General features: G+C 45.9%; 1 protein-coding gene across 2 annotated transcripts in view; it reads left to right on the top strand.

Moving 5' to 3' along the window:
- The window catches only part of INPPL1 (inositol polyphosphate phosphatase like 1), a 54,232-nt gene extending 34,716 nt beyond the window's left edge, over positions 1-19,516 (top strand). Inside the window, exons 7-29 of one of the 2 annotated variants that reach the window (XM_075198350.1) lie at positions 495-584; positions 968-1,066; positions 1,596-1,740; positions 2,595-2,701; positions 3,042-3,144; positions 3,636-3,832; positions 5,106-5,223; positions 6,352-6,448; positions 6,981-7,119; positions 7,887-7,986; positions 8,201-8,289; positions 8,617-8,698; positions 9,191-9,280; positions 9,368-9,481; positions 9,643-9,731; positions 11,172-11,259; positions 11,874-12,029; positions 12,152-12,236; positions 12,611-12,760; positions 13,368-14,106; positions 15,508-15,641; positions 16,023-16,253; positions 17,118-17,205. In XM_075198350.1, the coding sequence (XP_075054451.1) occupies positions 495-584; positions 968-1,066; positions 1,596-1,740; positions 2,595-2,701; positions 3,042-3,144; positions 3,636-3,832; positions 5,106-5,223; positions 6,352-6,448; positions 6,981-7,119; positions 7,887-7,986; positions 8,201-8,289; positions 8,617-8,698; positions 9,191-9,280; positions 9,368-9,481; positions 9,643-9,731; positions 11,172-11,259; positions 11,874-12,029; positions 12,152-12,236; positions 12,611-12,760; positions 13,368-14,106; positions 15,508-15,641; positions 16,023-16,206 (3,195 nt within the window). In that variant the 3' untranslated portion in view covers positions 16,207-16,253; positions 17,118-17,205. Of the gene's footprint in view, positions 1-494; positions 585-967; positions 1,067-1,595; positions 1,741-2,594; positions 2,702-3,041; positions 3,145-3,635; positions 3,833-5,105; positions 5,224-6,351; positions 6,449-6,980; positions 7,120-7,886; positions 7,987-8,200; positions 8,290-8,616; positions 8,699-9,190; positions 9,281-9,367; positions 9,482-9,642; positions 9,732-11,171; positions 11,260-11,873; positions 12,030-12,151; positions 12,237-12,610; positions 12,761-13,367; positions 14,107-15,507; positions 15,642-16,022; positions 16,254-17,117 lie in introns of both variants that reach the window. The other variant, XM_075198352.1, reaches the window with a different exon arrangement.
- The last annotated feature ends 751 nt before the right edge of the window (positions 19,517-20,267 follow it).

Genomic DNA, 20,267 nt, shown 5'->3' with positions numbered 1-20,267 from the left:
GCTCATTGTGATTAGTATCAATGTGTGTTTAGTGCAGTGTACACATCTGATTACAACATTCTGTGTGTTTGTTTAATGCAGGTTTCTGTGTAACGATGGGTAAATATTTGCAGTAAGTGCAGCAACAGTAACATTCTCTCCTCTTATTTAATGAAACAATGTATCTCTCCACTATAATATAGGAATAAGTGTCTGTGCTCATCGCAATGTGTCATTCCCATCCTAGAATCTGTAATATTGTTAATGAGCTAATGATTCCTGTGGTTGTAATGATTAGTAAATCCCCAGCTGAGAGTAGATCACACAACACGTGTAGGCGCTGACTGTATATGTAGATGACATGATGCTGCCGCACACGGATGTCTGCGGACCACCACACCCCAGCTGGGTAATGGAGCTGTAAGACCGTGTGTGAGCAGGAAGTGATTGACTCCTAAAAGCCCCTCGGTCCCTGGGGGCCCCATCGTTATCTCCCCTCCTCTCTCGTTTCTCAGGCTGTCAACCAGAGCGGAGAACAGGAGCTGGAGAGTCTGGTCCTCAAATTGTCCATCCTGAAGGATTTCCTGTCCAGCATTGAGAAAAAGGTGGGGTGTCTCTCTCAGACGAGGGGTGTCCTGTGGGGGGCAGAGCTTTATGTAATGCAAACGCTGTCATGGCTTAATATGTATCCTGATCCTCGGTGCTGGGATCTGTAGTGCTTCCTGCAGGGAATGTGGGTGTGATTTTGATATTAAGGTGTTAGTTTAAGCCGTCAGCTGATACATCTTGTGTTTGTTTTGTGTTCCAGGTTGTTCAAACTCATTGTTTTTGTTTTTAATATTCATTAATTCATATATTCATCATTCCTGCATTATGGAAGCACTTTTTGAAGCTTGTTATTGTTAATTCCATATCTATTAAATTCTCTCTTCCGGTAATTCCAGCCCTCTCCCTTCATTGTGATCTTATCCCTAATTCTTACTCTCAGGCACTGAAAGTTTTGCAGGACATGAGCAACTCAGCCCAATCTGCTCCGGTCCCACAATCCTCCAGGAAGACCAAGAGTATCCCTGTGCAGACCTTTGAGGTGAGGCTTCCCCTGCACTCCCACCCTCCGCCTGTGGGTGGCGATATAACTCCTGCTGTGATCTTCTGATCTATGTACTGCTGGATGTAATCTCCTTTTATTATGTATGTAAAACATATAAACACCCTCACTGTAGGTGGGAATACCCTTTAGTCTGTATTACTTATAGATCTTCATGATATCATATGTCCCATTTAAATTGGGACAAACTAAGCTCCTGCCTATTTCCACGTAAGCTCCGCCTCTCTCTCTCGGGCCGCAAATCAGGACGGTCCCTCAGAAATCAGGACAGTTGGACGATGATGTGTGTTTTATAGGGGACAATATAACAGGGTGATTATTATCATGCATTATATACTGCGGGGAATTGGAACGTGCTGCTGATTTTTCTTATCTTTGGAAGCACAGATGGCGCTGTGTTGCGTCAGGAAATATAGAGTATATAAATGCTAATTATGGTTAGGGATAGTCACTATCTGGGGGTACCCATGTCCAGACTCAGGGTCACCGTCGCTGTAATCTCCCGCAGGTGAAGTTGGACATGCCAGACCTCACCAAGATCGTCAAATCACAGAAGTACACGCTGAGCGTGGACGTGGAAGGGGGGAAACTGGTGGTAACGAAGAAGGTGAAGGAGGCTCAGGAAGACTGGAATACCTTTGCTCATGACAAAAGTAAGAAGCGCAAATTTCTCTGTGCCCAGAGACGCAGTGAGGGGTCTATGAGCCTAATAATATCTTTATAATTGTCTTAGTAAAGTTTGAATAAATATTGGTGAATCGGAGGGCTTTACGTGGGGCAGTTTGGATAACGTTGTAATAAACGTCCCTTAAAGCCCCTACCAAAAGCCCCATAATTATAAGCTGGGTCTCCTCATTCTCTCATAGTCAGTCGGTGAGTTAGGACTGAGATGGGGGGCAGAACACGGCCTCTTATAACTGCTCGGTCCTTCGACTGATGGAGTTGACTCGTCTGTCACAGTCTGACCTGTACGTGAGGTTTATTACGCTGCGCATGTGGCGTTTTCAGGACTGGTCGTCTTAGCTGCACATATAGAGATTGTGACGGCTGCTTCAGTGATGAGGATCCGTCAGTAACGAGGGACTCCAGTTCTGGCCCCAGCCGGCCTCTTGTAAGTGGGAGGGTGCAGTGGTATGTCATACAACGTCCTGGGGGGCGGACACTAGAAGCCTATCAGTGTGTGATGCCCCGAGTTGGGCCGTACTTTCTTGGCCGTTGTATAAATGCTGTCATCTAGTGGAGCAGATAAGCTGTAAACTTCTGCAGGAAGTTTTGTACGACTTTCATAACCCAGCAGTTACTGAGGATGCAGGTGTCTTTAAGACTCGGTCCCTGGCCCTTTGTATTTAACTTACCTCAATGTGCTTAATGCCCCCCTCTCACCCCCCCCTTGTGTCCAGATATTTTTATGACCGGTAATGTATTTGTCTGTTGTGAATTGATGGCTTACAGCCCCCAAGATGTTTTCATTGTGTCGTCATAAGTATATTATATCCCTTCTCCCCAGTCCGACAGCTCATCAAGTCCCAGCGGGCGCCCTGTAAGCTGGGTATCGTGTTCGAGAAAGAGAAGGATAAGACCCAACGGAAAGACTTCATTTTCGTCAGTGCCAGGGTGAGTCCGTCCAGCCACGTATAACATGTTCTGCGGTGGGTGGTTGGTACCAAGAGGGAGGGGTAGATTCCTTCTCCGGGGCACAGCTGATTGTTTACCACAATCAGCCGGCAGATTTGGCAGCAACGAGTCGCACTTGGTGAAAGAGAACGTACCAGGTTTGGACAGGAGACTTTCCCATCCTAGGACACCCTCTTCAGCCAGCTGTGCCCCACACATGCTGATGGCAGTAATAATTGCATTGCACCCGGGGGTGGTGGGTTCTATCCTAACTAATGTAACTTGTGAGTAAGTGTCAGCTGTGTGGTCAGTGACTGTGGATCTCCCGTCCTCTGTATAGAAGCGAGAAGCCTTCTGCCAGCTGCTGCAGCTGATGAAGAACAAACACTCTAATCAGGACGAGCCGGACATGATGTCCATCTTCATCGGGACCTGGAATATGGGTGAGATTGAAAAACAAGTGCTGGCGAGAGCCAGATGACGTCTTCATGGGGCCCTAGGCAAGATTAGGGGCCCCTTTCCTTTTCTTTTTATCAAACAAACACTCTTAAGAGTAATCTGGGGCCCCTCCATGCGCCGGGCCCTAGATGGGCGCCTAGACTGCCCAATGGTTAATCTGGCTCTGACTCCACCTGACCAACGCTACTTGTAGGAATGAGATTCGAGCGTGTGATACTCTCTGTCCGCTGTCTTCTATCTCTGTGTTACTGTATGTAAACGGGTAAATAAATGTTCCTTAATAAAATAATAATTTCTTTGCTGAGATAAATTAAATATTACGTATGTAAAGAACCGCACCTCCCAGGTACGATGACAATACGCGATGGGGATGATACGTGGGGATAATGGTGGTACATGATATAGATACATGACTGATGATAAGTGATGATGATACATTTCTAGTCTGGTTTTAATACTGACTTCTCCTCTGCAGGAAGTGTTCCACCACAGAAGAGCATCACCTCCTGGATCGGCTCCAAGGGTTTGGGGAAGACGCTGGATGAGATGGCGGTCACCATCCCTCACGACATCTACGTCTTCGGGACGCAGGAGAACTCGGTGGCGGATAAGGAGTGGGTGGACTTCCTGCGGGGGATGCTGAAAGAGTGCACGGAACTGGACTATCGGCCGGTACGTCACGCGGATAACAACTCGCGTAACACCACATAACGTTTATTACAGGCTGGTGTTCTGGGGGCCCCATTGTGGCCCTCTTCTTCCTGCTTTGTAGGCCTCAGTCACTTCTGTTCTTTGTGAATAAATACAGCCCCCACCCATTTATATCATCATCATCATCATCATCATTTATTTATATAGCGCCACTAATTCCGCAGCGCCGTACAGAGAACTCATTCACCTCAGTCCCTGCCCCATTGGAGCTTACAGTCTAAATTCCCTAAGGGTCAATTTTGATAGCAGCCAATTAACCTACTAGTATGTTTTTGGAGTGTGGGAGGAAACCGGAGCACCCGGAGGAACCCCACACAAACACAGGGAGAACATACAAACTCCTCACAGATAGGCCCGTGGTCGGGAATCAAACTCAAAGCAGAAGTGCTAACCACTGAGCCACTGTGCTGCCCATATCATGTTTTATCTCTTATATTTAGCAGTCAACAATATTTGTTTTTGGTGTCAGTATGTAATAAAGGGATAGAAAACCCAAAAAATGACATTAATCAGCAACAACATTACACTCTGATGAAACAAGTAAAGAGATTTCTTATTAACCCCCCCCCCCTCCTTTCTTTAGCCGCTCAAATCAGTCCTCAATGTCACCCTTATGTGTAACTCTGCTTTTAATGTGTCTTCATTTCAGGTGTATTATTTTATGTTCTCGTGTTGTTTTATTAATTTCACTTTCTGATGTTTTGTAATTACAAAATGATGAAACAATGAGATGTGTTAGAGTAGAGAACCAGCTTTAGTAGGACGTATATATCTGTGGTACGGACAGGAAGGATCATTGTGAAACATGTGACATTAAACATGACGTGAGTCCTGCGCAGAGCCTGCGTCATGTAGTGCGTCATCACCGCTGTCTGACTTTAGGTATTTAGGGCAGTAGAGGGGGGGACTTTCCCACCGGGTCAGCTGGATCTGCACTTGGTATTCCCCCGTTGCTGTGGGGTAACAGTGTTACCCCACAGGACTTCTCCGTGAATCTCTGCACAGCAGGAGGATACAGGACATGGTTAAATTTATTGTGACTGAATATGTTGGAGGACTTACTGGTCCTTTAAAAGTCTATAAAACAGATAATTCTATGAAGGATAAAACCAGACAAGACTCATATCTCTTGTTAGTGCTGTTATGTCACTGAGCCAGGAGAGACTGTTCTATAAAACATTTTATGGCATGTATATATGTATATAATATATTCCTTTATCATGTTTTCCTGAAGGTCGCAATGCAGTCCTTGTGGAATATTAAGATTGTTGTCCTGGTTCGGGTGGAACATGAGAACCGGATCACACACATAAGCACATCCAGCGTGAAGACTGGAATTGCCAACACTTTGGGTGAATAGCTGTGTGGGTTGTGATAGCTGTGTGGGTGTATTATCAGTGGGGGTTGAGTTTACAGAGGACTCCTGTAGACTACTAGGGAAGTAGTCTACAGGATCCCACAGACATACTATTCTGAGTATGTCTGTCTGATGGACAGGATGTGGGACGTGTCTGATGTACTGGATGTGGGACGTGTCTGTTTGGTTGATGGACTGGATATGGGACATGTCTGATGGACTGGATGTGGGACGTGTCTGTGTGGCTGATGGGCTGGATGTGGGACGTGGCTCATGAGCTGGATGTGGGTCGTGTCTGTTTGGTTGATGGACTAGATGTGGGACGTGTCTGTGTGGTTGATGGCCTGGATGTGGGACGTGTCTGTTTGGCTGATGGGCTGGATGTGGGACGTCTCTGGCTGATCTGCTGGATGGGGGACGTGTTTGGCTGATGGGCTGGATGGGGGACATGTCTGTTTGGCTGATGGGCTGGATGGGGGACATGTCTGTTTGGCTGATGGCCTGGATGTGGGACGTGTCTGTTTGGCTGATGGCCTGGATGTGGGACGTGTCTGTTTGGCTGATGGCCTGGATGTGGGACGTCTCTGGCTGATCTGCTGGATGGGGGACGTGTTTGGCTGATGGGCTGGATGGGGGACATGTCTGTTTGGCTGATGGGCTGGATGGGGGACATGTCTGTTTGGCTGATGGGCTGGATGTGGGACGTGTCTGTTTGATGGGCTGGATGTGGGACGTGTCTGTTTGGCTGATGGGCTGGATGTGGGACGTGTCTGTTTGATGGGCTGGATGTGGGACGTGTCTTTTTGGTTGATGGGCTAGATGTGGGACGTGTCTGGTTGGCTGATGGCCTGGATGTGGGACGTGTCTATTTGGCTGATGGCCTGGATGTGGGACGTGTCTGTTTGGCTGATGGGCTGGATGTTGGACGTGTCTGTTTGGTTCATGGACTGGATGTGGGACATGTCTGATGGACTGGATGTGGGACGTGTCTGTGTGGCTGATGGGTTGGATGTGGGGCGTGTCTGTTTGGCTGATGGGCTGGATGTTGGACGTGTCTGTTTGGCTGATAGGAAATCTATGGGAAAGCATTTCGTACATGTATTAAAACTGCCTAATCTTACAGGTAACAAAGGAGCAGTCGGAATATCTTTCATGTTTAATGGGACCTCGTTTGGCTTTGTGAACTGTCACCTGACCTCAGGAAATGAGAAGACTGCAAGGTAAGTCCTACTTTCCAGAAAGGATTAACTGCCTACAGCCATAAACATATTTAATTTACAGCTGTATATTAAGGTTTCCCTATGGAATGTTCACTACAACGATTACTTGTAGATATTTCCCTGATAAAACTGATCAAAGATATGAGCATTTGATTTCATGGAGTGTAGTTCCTTCTTGTTACCTGCAGAGGTCACTGTTTGCTGTCTATGACGACCTGTAGAGAATGCCCCTCTCTTAGCCTTAGTGTAAATTTTACATAAAGTCATGGGTGACATCGCTGGCACACAAAATGTCTCGTTCCCATGTTGGTGCCATGACAGGTGCCCTTTTAAATGATCTGCTCATCACACATATAAAGCTATAGTTGTGACATCACGACAGTACAATCTGTATAGCGCACCAACATGTACGGTTCACACTTAGCACTTGAGACTATATGAAGGCCTCTGAGCGGTCCGTCCCCTCGCAGTACACAGGTAGTAGATTCCAGGAGGTCTATATGTAATGGTCTTTTGTCCCTCCCCATATCAGGCGTAATCAGAATTACCTGGACATCCTACGGCTCCTCTCTCTAGGGGACAAGCAGCTGAACTCCTTCGATATTTCCCTCCGTTTCACGCACCTCTTCTGGTTTGGTGATCTGAATTACCGCCTTGATATGGACGTACAGGTGAGGCCGCCATCTTGTCCATTACTAGAGAACTGAACAAATCAACTCTACGGAATTGTAGTCTCTATTGTTTTTTTTAAAAAAAAAATACTTGAATATTGATAAATCTATTCGCTCTCTTGTTTGCATATGAGACGCCCTGGAGCCGAGGGTGTTGTGTAGATATAAAGAGGGAAATACAGAATGATAAACTCTTGTAACAATTATCTGCGTTACTTTCTTGCTGAATCAGAAACGGGACATCATTGTGAATTTTTGTGATATATAACTACGAAGGGGCTTTGCTGACTCATTGCAAACATTAATATCTGTAATCAATATCTAGACAGGGATTCCGAGAGATGATAGTATTCCCCTTGTATAGTGTAGACATATAGGACTATAGTGTTTAGTGAAGGATTGCTGACCTCCGCTTTCTTCACATGCTCTAGTTTCTAATTATGGATATAGACCAAGTTCATTTCATTATGAGAACGCATTGTTATATAATTATTATTTATATTTTTCCTTCTCACTCAGATATTTTGATTTCTAAGTAAGAGCTCAGATTAACCTCTTGTTACAGAAGGGTCCGGCAGTCTCTTCTAGTTTTTTTTTCCTAGAATTCCCTGACTTATTTTGAACCAATAGTAGATGAGTAGTGACATCATGTGATCAGGCCAATCCTCAGTGGTGACGGTGAACGTTGGGATGACTTATAGCCCAGTAATGATGTATTATTGCACATGTGTATCCATAAATCTCATACAAGATTCCTGGACTTACAGGAGATCCTGAATTTTATCAGCCGCAAAGAATTTGAGCCATTGCTTAAAGTCGATCAGCTGAACCTGGAGAAGGAGAAGAACAAGATCTTCTTACGTTTTAGTAAGACCTGCTCTTCACCTATACACTATACATTATCCTCATCTATCCTGTAACGTTATAATCACATTATCATCATCTATCCTGTAACATTATAATCATATTATCATCATCTCTCCTGTAACGTTATCCTCACATTATCCCCATCCCCCATCTGCCCTGTTTGCCTCCCTTGGCCTATTGCATCCTATGTCAGTCTTTTGTCCCTATTTTTCAGGTGAGGAAGAGATCATCTACCCCCCCACATATCGCTATGAGCGAGGATCCAGAGACACATATGTGTATCATAAACACAAGCCCACCGGGGTAAGGTGTCTCTTGTCCCTGTTTAATAGATTTTTTTCCATCATCAGGGCCCCTATGACTTTGCTTTTCCCAGCATGCCCTTCCAGCCATTGGTTGCTCACTTCTGGCTTCCACACAATGGCACTGTCTGGCTCTCTGTCATGTGATGGTGTTTGGTCTTCTGTGCTCTTTGCTGTGTCTCTTCCCTGTGTTTCCTCCGTCCTCCCTGTCCCTCAGTGATTTCATTTATAGATATCCTAACAAACAAGACTTGAAGTCTGCCGTGTGTGGGAGTCGATCGACAGTGGTTCATACATTGAGAGAGTCTTGTTGTTGTCTGTATTCCAGGTCCGCACTAATGTCCCTTCCTGGTGTGACCGTATCCTGTGGAAGTCCTACCCGGAAACGCACATCATCTGTAACTCGTACGGTGAGCGGCCGCGCAGATATGAGATCTTTGTACGGAGGTCGGGTTCTGGCCTAGTCTTTAGAGACTTCAAACCTAAAACCTGGAGATAGGGACAACAAAAAATAAATACACAGCGAGTGGCGGTATGATCCCACAAAGGGTGCCATCTAGTGGCTACAGTTTACTTTTTAATATTCATTCTTGTTCTGATCCGAAAAACCGGCTTCAAACCCCAGTGACGTTTATTTTGGAGAAGTAAAGTGATCTGTATATTATAAAGTTATTACAGGTCACATCAGGCACATTACCAGTCTGTGCAGCTCTTCGATGAATTATAATATAATTATAATTTAGATGTATAATGTGTAGTTTTATGTGATTCACCCATTATGTCACTTCACAGCTCTAATGTTTCTCTGTAGCTCTTAATGAGATATTAAGTAATAACTGAGTTTAGTTGGGCAGTGACTGCTCTGTAATGTAATTTGGGGTGTTCCCCTCTGTGTATTTTAGGGTGCACTGATGACATCACGACCAGTGATCATTCCCCCGTCTTTGCATCCTTTGAGGTTGGTGTGACGTCACAGTTTGTCTCTAAGAAAGGTAAGTAATCTAATTCCTGTCACTACGGTGATTGTGTCTCTCCCGTGTTGTCGTCCTGTGAGCTTACAGTCTCTGTCATACGCTCAGGTCTCCTGAAGTCATCGGACCAGGCCTACATTGAGTTTGAGAGCATTGAAGCCATTGTGAAGACAGCGAGTAGAACAAAGTTCTTTATCGAGTTCTATTCTGGATGTCTGGAAGGTGAGCGTCAAACAACGGTTATTATAATATTCAGAAGTTCTCTATGATGTGGACGTACCAGCTCCGTCGGTGCCCCTCAGTCTCCTGTACTTGTGTCTATATCGGAGGGATCTGGATCTAATGACCTGAACATCACAGGGTTTGATGTCTTCCTTTATCAGAGTTTAAGAAGAGCAGCGAGAACGACAGTCAGAGCATTGACAACGTCAACTTCCTGAAGGTCCAGTGGTCGTCGAGACAGCTCCCAACAGTAAGTGACCTAGTCCTTGAGTCTCACTCACCGGAGTGCTTGTTGGAATACAGAGGGAGGTTCTGTCGCTGCTTCTGGGGCGTCGCATGATAACTAGTGCTGATCCACATAGGTAATAATCATCTTCACATCACGGAGCCAGATTATCCACTGAGACACGTAGGATTCCCAAAATATCTGTGTGACAGATACATAGTGATATATTCTGCAGATTATTACATTACCGACCTCTGTAGAGATCTGCAGAACATTGCTCTGTTCCATCTACCTCCTGACAGATACATAGTGATATATTCTGCAGATTATTACATTACCGACCTCTGTAGAGATCTGCAGAGAATCGCTCTGTTCTATCTAATCCCTGACAGATACATGGTATCTAATACTCTCACATGTTGGTATCCCAGAATATAGTTTCTTACTGTAATCATTTCCCCCACGTTCACCTAAACGCCCTAATGTCTGTCCTTGTAGTACCACTGGGTGACGCTGTTCTATCAGGATGATACTAGTTTGTATATTAAGCAACTTCACATAAATACCCACATGCAGATCAGCTGGTATAAAGGTCCCTGGGGTATGGATGGAGATAGAAGGGCGGGCTCCATTCATATAGCCCATTTCAGGTTTTCAGACAGCTAGCAAGTTGCTAGTAATCAGTATTTGCACCTGATGGGATGCTGGTAAGAGGCTCCAGACACTTCATTCAGTCTCTCGATACCTGGGAGGAGGTCAGATGGCTCCTGAGAGATACTGCAGTTTGTAATCAGTAAGTTCTGTTGTTTTGTATTTGTTGTATTTTTGTGGGACACTAGGCCCCCACTTTAGAGAGTGAGTACCCGTGTATTCGGCTAGGTATACACTGGAGGGTTTTCAGCCGACTATCGGGCCAATCACCTGATAAACGACCGCTCAGCCACATATCGCGTTAGTGTATAATCACAGGAGCGACAATAGTTGCAAAGTGCCGATTGTGCCGGGCAGCACGGTGGCTCAGTGGTTAGCACTACTGCCTCACAGCACTGGGGTCATGAGTTCAATTCCCGACCATGGCCTTATCTGTGTGAAGTTTGTATGTTTTCCCCGTGTTTGCTTGCGTTTCCTCTGGGTGCTCCGGTTTCCTCCCACACTCCAAAAACATACTGGTAGGTTAATTGGCTGCTATCAAATTGATCCTAGTCTGTGTTTCTGTGTGTGTGTGTGTGTGTGTGTGTGTATTAGGGAATTTAGACTGTAAGCCCCAATGAGCCAGGGACTGATGTGTGTGTATGTTAGGGAATTTAGACTGTAAGATGCAATGAGCCAGGGACTGATGTGTGTGTGATTACATATATTACACATATTCTCTGTTTAGCGCAGTGTTATACGGAGGTGCTATATACATAAAGAATAATAATTTATTAGCAAGGATCTCACTGTAACCCCTCGTCCTTCCTGCAGCTGAGGCCTATTCTGTCTGAGATCGAGTACCTACAAGACCAGCACTTACTGCTAACAGTTAAATCCATGGATGGATACGAGTCTTATGGTGAGATGACTGTGTTAGGTTATAGATTACATTGTATATTATATTATGTTGTTCTGTGTAGTATGTTATGTGATTTCCAGGGAGGTTATAGATGGTCTACACCATGTGTATTGGGAAACGGGGGAGGACGTTGTAGTTGCTTCTCACGGATCATTGTACGGTATAAAGGGGCTTTTGCTATGTGCTCTTATTGTGACTGTTTTATTGCATTTATAGAACGACAGAACATTGTGTCATCTGTAGATGTATCATTGTCACACTAACCTTCTTCACCAGCTTGCTGCAGACTTGTGGGATTTGTTGTACTTCTCCTGCTCTACCCGTTACCTCTATTTATTTATTGTTTAATAAGTGACATTTTGTAGATGTTTGTGACACCTGTTTTTACGACTCAATAAGAAAGTGTCACAAAGTGTCGCTCTGCTCTATGTAATGATATCGCTGGTCTGTGGCTGCTTAGCCCCACTTCCCTAATAATATTCTGCTTCGTATTAAGGTCAGGACACGAGGAGACTTTACTATGTTAAACGAATCTCAAGAAATAAGTCATTTTCTTTATATGTGACATAAACGTGGGGTTTTGACACGCGTGTCTCCATGACATTCCCGTGCAGGAGAATGTGTGATTGCGCTGAAGTCTATGATCGGTAGCACGTCCCAGCAGTTCCTGACCTACCTGTCTCACCGCGGAGAGGAGACGGGCAACATCCGTGGCTCTATGAAAGTGCGTGTGCCCGCAGAGCGCATGGGCACCAGAGAGCGTCTGTACGGTAAGAGACAGAGACCTCTGTGTGTTCTTTAGCAATCACATTCTGCATACAGTGTTAGATATGGATTCGGTTAATCTCTACATGCTGCCATATCTCCACGTTTTGTCCCCTTCCTTCTGCAGAATGGATCAGCATTGACAAGGACGAGACTGGTGCCGTTAAAGGGAAGCCGCCATCAATGTCACGACCCAACCACGACTACGCCAAGTAATGTGGTTACAATACCATTTTACAGTAATGGTGATTTCCTCTCCCCCCATCTCTCTACCCGTCTCCCCCCACTCTGCTCCCGGAGGTAGATTTATACATTTTTGGAAGAAAAATCAAAAATGATCTATTACTGTATTCAGAATTAATATATTTATTTCACCGGTCTAAGGATGGATAGGGGTGATGCACTGAATGTATTCAAGGCATTCGGTTGTTTTCTAGCTCTAGTAAAACTACATCTCCCAGCATGCCATCTGGCTGTCAGAGAATGAATAGAGTTCCTTGGCAGATTGTTACCTTTGTATTGTTTGTAAGAACCATATTCTGCAGCACAGTCTGTCTGCTAAGCTGGGTCTTTCCTCTGCTCCTAGATCTGCAAGCCGGAAGCATCTCCCTACGGATCCACCGGGTCCTTCGCTTGGAAAATTGTTTGAAGAACCTGAGAAAGGTCCTACTCATGCCACCAGCCGCCCGCCAGCCGCGTTACCTGGGTCCACTAAGGAAGACCCGGCACTGGCACGGTTGGTTGAAAAGAAAAAAAAAGTTGGTGTTAGAAGTGGGATGTCTGAATCCTCATATCGTTCACCACCTCAGTCAGATTGAACCTTTAGTCTGGTCTCTCTGTATCCCTATGCTACTTATTGGTAACTCCAAATCTTGGCCACCCCCAAGACGAAAAACAAAAACCTCTCTATATAAACCTTTATTCTATAAATACACATTTTTTGACAGTCGTCCTTCTTCTTCTGATTTCCTTCTTTACTCCGACTTTGTTTCCTTCCCCGCTGTGACACAGTGGTTAGTATTGTCGACAGTACTGGGGCCTTCAGTATGATGCTGACTAGGGTGCTATCTACATGTTCTCCTGTCTTTACATGGGGTTCTTCAACAGTTCAAAAACATACAGATATGTTTATAGTCTTCCTCATCTGTGTGTTATTGGGAACGTAATGAAATATCAATTGAGTTACACAATGATCTGACCGAGATCTTACTGACTAAATAGTTCTAGTTTCAGGGAGCACTGTAAACTTTGTCCATTGGGGACAATCTGATTGAACAATCTGATTGAGCAATGTGGTTGAACAATCTGATTGAACATGTATTGTTCTTGCTCTGTCTTTGCAGGTGTAAGATGGAAGTCCAGGCAGAGGGTGATGGACTTGGCTTGAAAAACAGTTTCAACAACCCTGCATATTATGTTTTGGAGGGGGTCCCACATCAGATGCTGCCCCCCGACGGGCAGCTTCCTGCCTCTGCGGCCCCTAAGAATAAGGTGCAAATCACGGTGCCAGCACAACACACAGACAAACACCGCCAGTTTCCACAGGCCACCCGAGGAGAGGAGAATTCATCTGATGAGGACGTCGGCACCCTCAATTTACCCCCCCCTGATTTCCCTCCGCCTCCTCTCCCCAAATCAGCCGAGTTTGAGATGTTGGATAATCCTTTCTACATGACGTCTAGCGAGCTCCATTCTAGACCAGCGGAGGACACGGATCAGAGGTCAGCGCCCGGCAAAGCCAGAGTGGGTGTCACTTTCAGCGAACCCCCAGAAACAAAGTACCATCCCAAGTCCCAGTGCCGCCCCCCTATACCGACCCCCCAAACGTCTTATATGGCAGAATCTCACGGGAGCTCCCAGGACGACCGCTCCTGCTCGGTGCTGCAGATGGCGCGGACGCTTAGCGAGGTGGACTATTCTGGGAATAAGGCGGATACCAGGGAACCCCAGAGTCGCTCGTCTCATCTCCTACCAGGAAAGGGCAAAATGGAGCTCCCACCGCGCTGTATGGACTTCAATCGCCCCCTGGTCTTCCCACCACACTGCATCCGAGAGAGCATCCAAGAGGACCTCGCCGAGGAGGTAGGACGTGTGTTCTGTGTAATACATGACAAATGTTTGTTTCTGCCATTTCTGCTTAACCCCTTGTCTTCAATTGGATCTTTTTCAAAAATTCTTGTCCTGCTCGGCTCCTGGAAACCTCCAGAGAGAGCCCAAATTAAAGGGTTTAAGGGTAAATCCCCTCATTTTTCTCTAATAATGTAAATGAAGTACAAGAATCCATCCAATATTCTTCCTAAATAAATTACAGAGGCCCAGTCCGGTGTGTGTACAGATACATTGTACATGTCACCTTGTGTGCTCTGTGTTATAATTAAATAACAAAGTTCCCCTCTTCTGCCGAGAGGAGATAATAAAACATCTGGACACGCTACATGTAGATACCGTGTGCCGCCTCCTGCTTGAATTTCTCGTCAGGAGAAAGTGTGATTCCGATATGGGAACCAGCACTTGGAACTTGCTTATAGGACGAGCCAATATGTGTTCTGGAGCAGTATACACGGTGTACAGACCGCGTGCGAGAGCAGTATGCACGGTGCACAGACCGCGTGCGAGAGCAGTATGCACGGTGTACAGACCGCGATTTGGGAGCAGTATGCACGGTGTACAGACCGCGTGCGAGAGCAGTATGCACGGTGTACAGACCGCGATTTGGGAGCAGTATGCACGGTGTACAGACCGCGTGCGAGAGCAGTATGCACGGTGTACAGACCGCGATTCGGGAGCAGTATGCACGGTGTACAGACCGCGATTCGGGAGCAGTATGCACGGTGTACAGACCGCGATTCGGGAGCAGTATGCATGGTGTACAGACCGCGATTTGGGAGCAGTATGCACGGTGTACAGACCGCGATTTGGGAGCAGTATGCACGGTGTACAGACCGCGATTTGGGAGCAGTATGCACGGTGTACAGACCGTGTAAAACACATTTCTTTTACAAGCCTGAACGTTTGGCTGTAATTGGGTCCCTGCTCCCGCATTTCATGGTCCAATGAAAATTATTTAGCCCATGGTAAAATGTTGATATAATGTAACACATTTCTATTGAAATAAGAAGTGGAAGAGTATCATGTGATGTAATAATACACTATTAGTAGTGATCGGACTGCCGGCCCTATGACGCTGACCTCTGGTGAACCAGCTGCTCACTGACATATTGACAGATTGATGTTTAGAGGGTTCCCAAGGAGCTGCTGCAAAGATATAATGAATAGAGCCGTTCATATCGCGTCCCCCACTCTGTCGTCCTGTATAATGGTTGGAGAAATCTCTGATTACATCTTAGAGGAATGTGATTAATGTACATTAAGGTTCAGGAGTTAAGATATTTCCTGAAGACTCCTGAACAACTGACGATTATTTGCCGTCGTTATTCAGCGTTTTTTCGTGTCTTTATCTCCAGCGTCTTCTCTTCCCTACAGGCTCTGTACCAAGGGGGCCGCAGCTCGTCCAGTCTGCAGAGCTCCAGCGTCGGCGAGTGGCTGCGAGTTATCGGGCTGGAGAGATATGAGGACGGACTGATACACAATGGCTGGGATGACCTGGAATTCCTCAGGTAGAGTAAGCTGGTTGTACGTGGGCGTATGTGGGGCGTATGTGGGTGTGCTGCTCTCACATGGAATTATACCAGGAATATATAGATTATAAAGCATAAAGTTACTTTATATAGAGAGCGAATGTTCCAGTGTCTCTGACGTTCTCTGTGCTGTTCCCTTTGCCCCGGGGTCCTGACTACAGCCCCCTACACCAGGGGTTACATCTGGGAACAGTTTAGAGAGGTTGGGGGTCAGTACTTAGTAGGGGGTTAGGAGGCCCCCAGACCAGTATTGCCCCACCCTGGGCAGGGGCTTAGAGCTGAGAACCAGAAGATTATTATTTCTATAAAATGACAAAAGGTTTTAAAACTCTTCACCAAAATAAAATGAAATCTTTGTAGCATGAAGCTCAGGCCAGGAGCACTAGTGAGTGGGCCGAGCTCTGATACCCCCGGAGGGTGCAGCATTATTATAAGAGGAGGAGGCAGACAATGGGGGTACATTTACCCACAGCGGAGGCGGCATTTTCTGGGCTGTACCAATATTCATGACAGCTCAGCCAATCGGTTCACTTGGAACCAGTGACATCACAGCGACGGGAACGACCAAACTCAGAATTGCTTTGTGAAATTGTAAGTGAACTGGGGAAGGAATTTAATTTCATTAGAATGTTTCCCCATTAATATAAGCAGATAGTTATCATAGTAAAACGGAGACATATAAATTGCAGGAAGTCTGGGAGTTTACAGCAATTAGGAGAAATCTCTTATAATAATTAAATTGTCAGTTCTAGAGCCCAATCAGAGCAGTGTAACCTGTCAGTGCTGCAGCGCTGGTTCTCCGTAGTGACCACGGGTAGAATTTATTTGCTCACTCCAGGTACCTCAGTTATAGTATAATTAGTGAGCGAACCAGTTATTTCAAAATCTCTTCTCATCATCACCCCCGCCAGGATCTCCAGAAGAGTCTGGGCACGAACTGAAGCATCCAGTGTGACTGTAGTACATCATTGTTACCATAAGGTGGCGGTATGGCATACCAATAGCCCATTAGACTGTTTTGCAGAGTCCTGCCACTAGGGGCACTAGTATATGTTATAGTACATCATCAGGTATTTATATAGCGCCTCTAATTCTGCAGCGCTGTACAGAGAACTCGCATCAGTCCCTGCCCCATTGGAGCTTACAATCTAAATCCCCTAACACACGCACACAGACCGAGAGAGACTAAGGACAGTTTGATAGCAGCCAATTAACCTACCAGTATGTTTTTGGAGTGTGGGAGGAAACCGGAACACCCGGAGGAAACCCACGCAAACACGGAAAGAACATACAAACTCCACATAGATAAGTCCATAGTCGGGAGTCGATCTCATGACCCCAGTTCTGTGATGCTCTGTAGAGTATAACGACAGCTTGTAGTGGAGAGGTGCAATATTCTGTAGAACGCTATAGAGTGCAGCGTAACTCTAATAACTGTCTGCTTGTGTCTTGTAGTGACATTGTGGAGGAAGATCTAGAAGAGGCCGGGGTGCTGGATCCCGCCCACAAGAAAATCATTCTGGAAAACCTACAGCTCAGGAAATAAGTCGCTTGTGGCCTTATCACCCGTATTGTGGCCTTATCGCCCGTATTGTGGCCTTATCGCCCGTATTGTGGCCTTATCATCCCGTATTGTGGCCTTACCACCCGTATTGTGGCCTTGTCATCCGTATTGTGGCCTAGTCACCCGTAGTGAGGCCTAGTCACCCGTATTGAGGCCTAGTCACCCGTAGCGAGGCCTAGTCACCCATGGCGTGGCCTAGTCACCCATGGCGTGGCCTAGTCACCCATGGCGTGGCCTAGTCACCTGTAGCGAGGCCTAATGACCTGTAGCGAGGCCTTCCCCGTGTGTGTTTACATTGCACCTTATCCGGCTCTGGAAGCCCTGGGGCCTAGCGAGAACTAAAGCCTGCCACCGGGTATTCCTGCCTCTCTGTGTTGCTGGACGACCGTATGTCCTTCATACATTTCTGTCTCAATGCCGCTGTGAAAGCCGCAGATCTAGTTTTTATGTGAGTGATTTTTGTTCTTTTAATTTACTAATATTCCATTTGTATAGAGGACATTTTTTTTTTTACTATTCCTATGTATTTAATATATTTCCCCAATTCAATGTTAGACCAAAATGGCTGCCACACTGTCAGGGCTGGATCTTGTTGCTGTAATGTCACTAAATAGCTCTCGTCTTATGTGCAGTCAGTGTCCTAAGTTCGGAGGTAAGAGAAGTCACACAGCGGGGCTCACACCCCTAACATCAGCGCTGACAAGGAGCGACAGAAAGGACACTAAGGAGAACCTATCCAAGCTTATGTTATAGCGGGCTGACGTGCCCATTACTAAACACTCAGTACCCTTAGGATCTCCTCATCGAGAGCCAATCAGTCCATGGCCTCACTATGTGTAACAGTGATTGTCAGCTCTGCAGCATCCGGGAGAGAATTATCTGTTCTAAAAGGGAATTGCATTGTTGGGACAAACAGCGTTGATTTGGGAGTTTTATAGCTACTTGGGACCCTCAGCGTTGATCTCCAGACTCATGGCTGACAGCCGGGTCTGGATTGTGTATATACAAACACTGCTATGTATGTACCCACAATATAGGCACTTATATACACCATACACCCTGCTGATCCCGTATACCAGATATATACACGTACATACAAACATGAATTGTCGCAGCTTTACGGTTATTATCTATAGAAATACTAATAATTAGAGTGCGGCTGCTTCTGCATCCCGAATTACCAGGCGCAGTGGGCGGAGCCTGCAGAGATTGGAAACAGATTATACACTTTAGTGGTAAAACAATCTGGCTGTATGCTAACCCAGGGTCACGTGTTACCGACCTGCCTACTATTACCAGATACATGATTCGGCATTACCAGACGGGCACCCCGGTGCCGCCGGGCGTGCTGGTAATATATAGATTATATTTATAAGCTACGGCCAGATAATGTCCTAGAACTAAGACTACCTGTAAATTGATCTGGGGCTGTGAGGGGAACCTTCATCTTTATCATTTATTTGACTGTAAGAAATGGGCACAGCATCCGTTGTCTGGCTATTGTTTCAGATACTGAGGTAGACAGGGGATGACTGACCATCTTCCATCTGTGACATCACCGTTGCACACCTCGTATACTTAATATGTGTGGATAATACACGAGCAATGCTCTGTAAATTATGTTGTTAGAATTGGAAATCAGTGATGTCATCACTTAGAATTGAAGGACAGTGACATCATCATAGCTGTATGTAGCCACCTGTCATACAGCACTTGTCATTAAGCCATGTGACTTCCTTAATGTCCTATTGTACTGTTAGGGGTATATATATATATATAATATGTCACATACTATAGACAGAGGAAACAATTAAGAGCACAATCTCCACATGTACGGTGAGTGCCAGACCAGATTTTGCCCCTGAGCCCAATACATTTCATGTCTCATAATAACATGTGTAAGTGATCCATGTTTGCTATATGCTAGAACAAGACACCAGGGCCATGTAATGAGTGGGTGTAGACAGCAGGAGGCGCACTGACCTCAAAATTCTTCCTATACAGCAAAAAAAGCACAAAGCACCCACAGTCCCTGGTATCGTTCCGGCAGAGTTTTGTCTGTTGTTATTTTTGGACTATATTGAAGGGCTGTTACCATTATGGGAACGCGGCGCTGTCCCGGCTGAAGAGCCGCGGTGCTAGATTTTGGTATCCAGTCCACAAAAAGGGAAAGTGTGAACCCCGGCCATGAATGGAAGGACATGGTCCTACGCCGTGTGCCACGTTGGCGACCGTATCTTGGTTCTCAGTTACATTAAATTGTGCGTGCGATAATAAAAGTGTACAGTGATTTGTGGTGTCTTCTGTGTGATATTATGTTGTCGTTACGATTATAATTAATGCCTTATTACAGTTACTGTACATACAAACTCCATACAGGTAAGGTCCTGCTTGGAATCCAGACCTCAGCCTTAGTGCTATGAGACAGCAATGCTAACCACAATGCAACCGTGCTGCCCATATTAGTCAAAACAGTGTTGCCCAAACCCAGTCCTCAGGGACCAATAACAGGGCAGGTTCTCCTTGCTGGAGCACAGGTGTATTCCTTACTGACTGACACGTTATAATTATACCACCTGTGGATCTGTTACAATGTGTCAGTAATGAATACACCTGTGCTAAAGCAAGGAGATATGGAAAACCTGCCCTGTCAGGGGTACTTGAAGACTGAGTTTGGGAAGTACTGGTCTAAAATGATGAAAATGGCTGAGAGGCTGAAGAACATTTGGAGGAACAGTTTGACTCATACGTTTAAATATAATTTAACGGGTGCTAATTTGTGTGCTGTGTGTAAACCCCCCGGTTTCCTGTTCTCCCTCCACCACAGGGCGGCCCCTGAATGCTGGGGAGAGCTGGGGGCTGAGTGTTACCCCCCCCAGTATCTCACTACATTGCAGACAGGGCGCCCCCTGAATGCTGGGGAGACCAGGAAGCTGAAAGAGTAACCCCCCTCACACACACACGCTATCTCGCTGTGTTGCAGACAGGGCGCCCCCTGAATGCTGGGGAGACCAGGAAGCTGAAAGAGTAACCCCCCTCAC

The sequence above is a fragment of the Mixophyes fleayi genome, chromosome 2 (assembly GCF_038048845.1).
Source record: "Mixophyes fleayi isolate aMixFle1 chromosome 2, aMixFle1.hap1, whole genome shotgun sequence".
Taxonomy (NCBI): Eukaryota; Metazoa; Chordata; class Amphibia; order Anura; family Limnodynastidae; genus Mixophyes; species Mixophyes fleayi.
The sequence above is the reverse complement of the archived record's forward strand: the minus strand, read 5'-3'. Positions and strand labels throughout refer to the sequence as shown.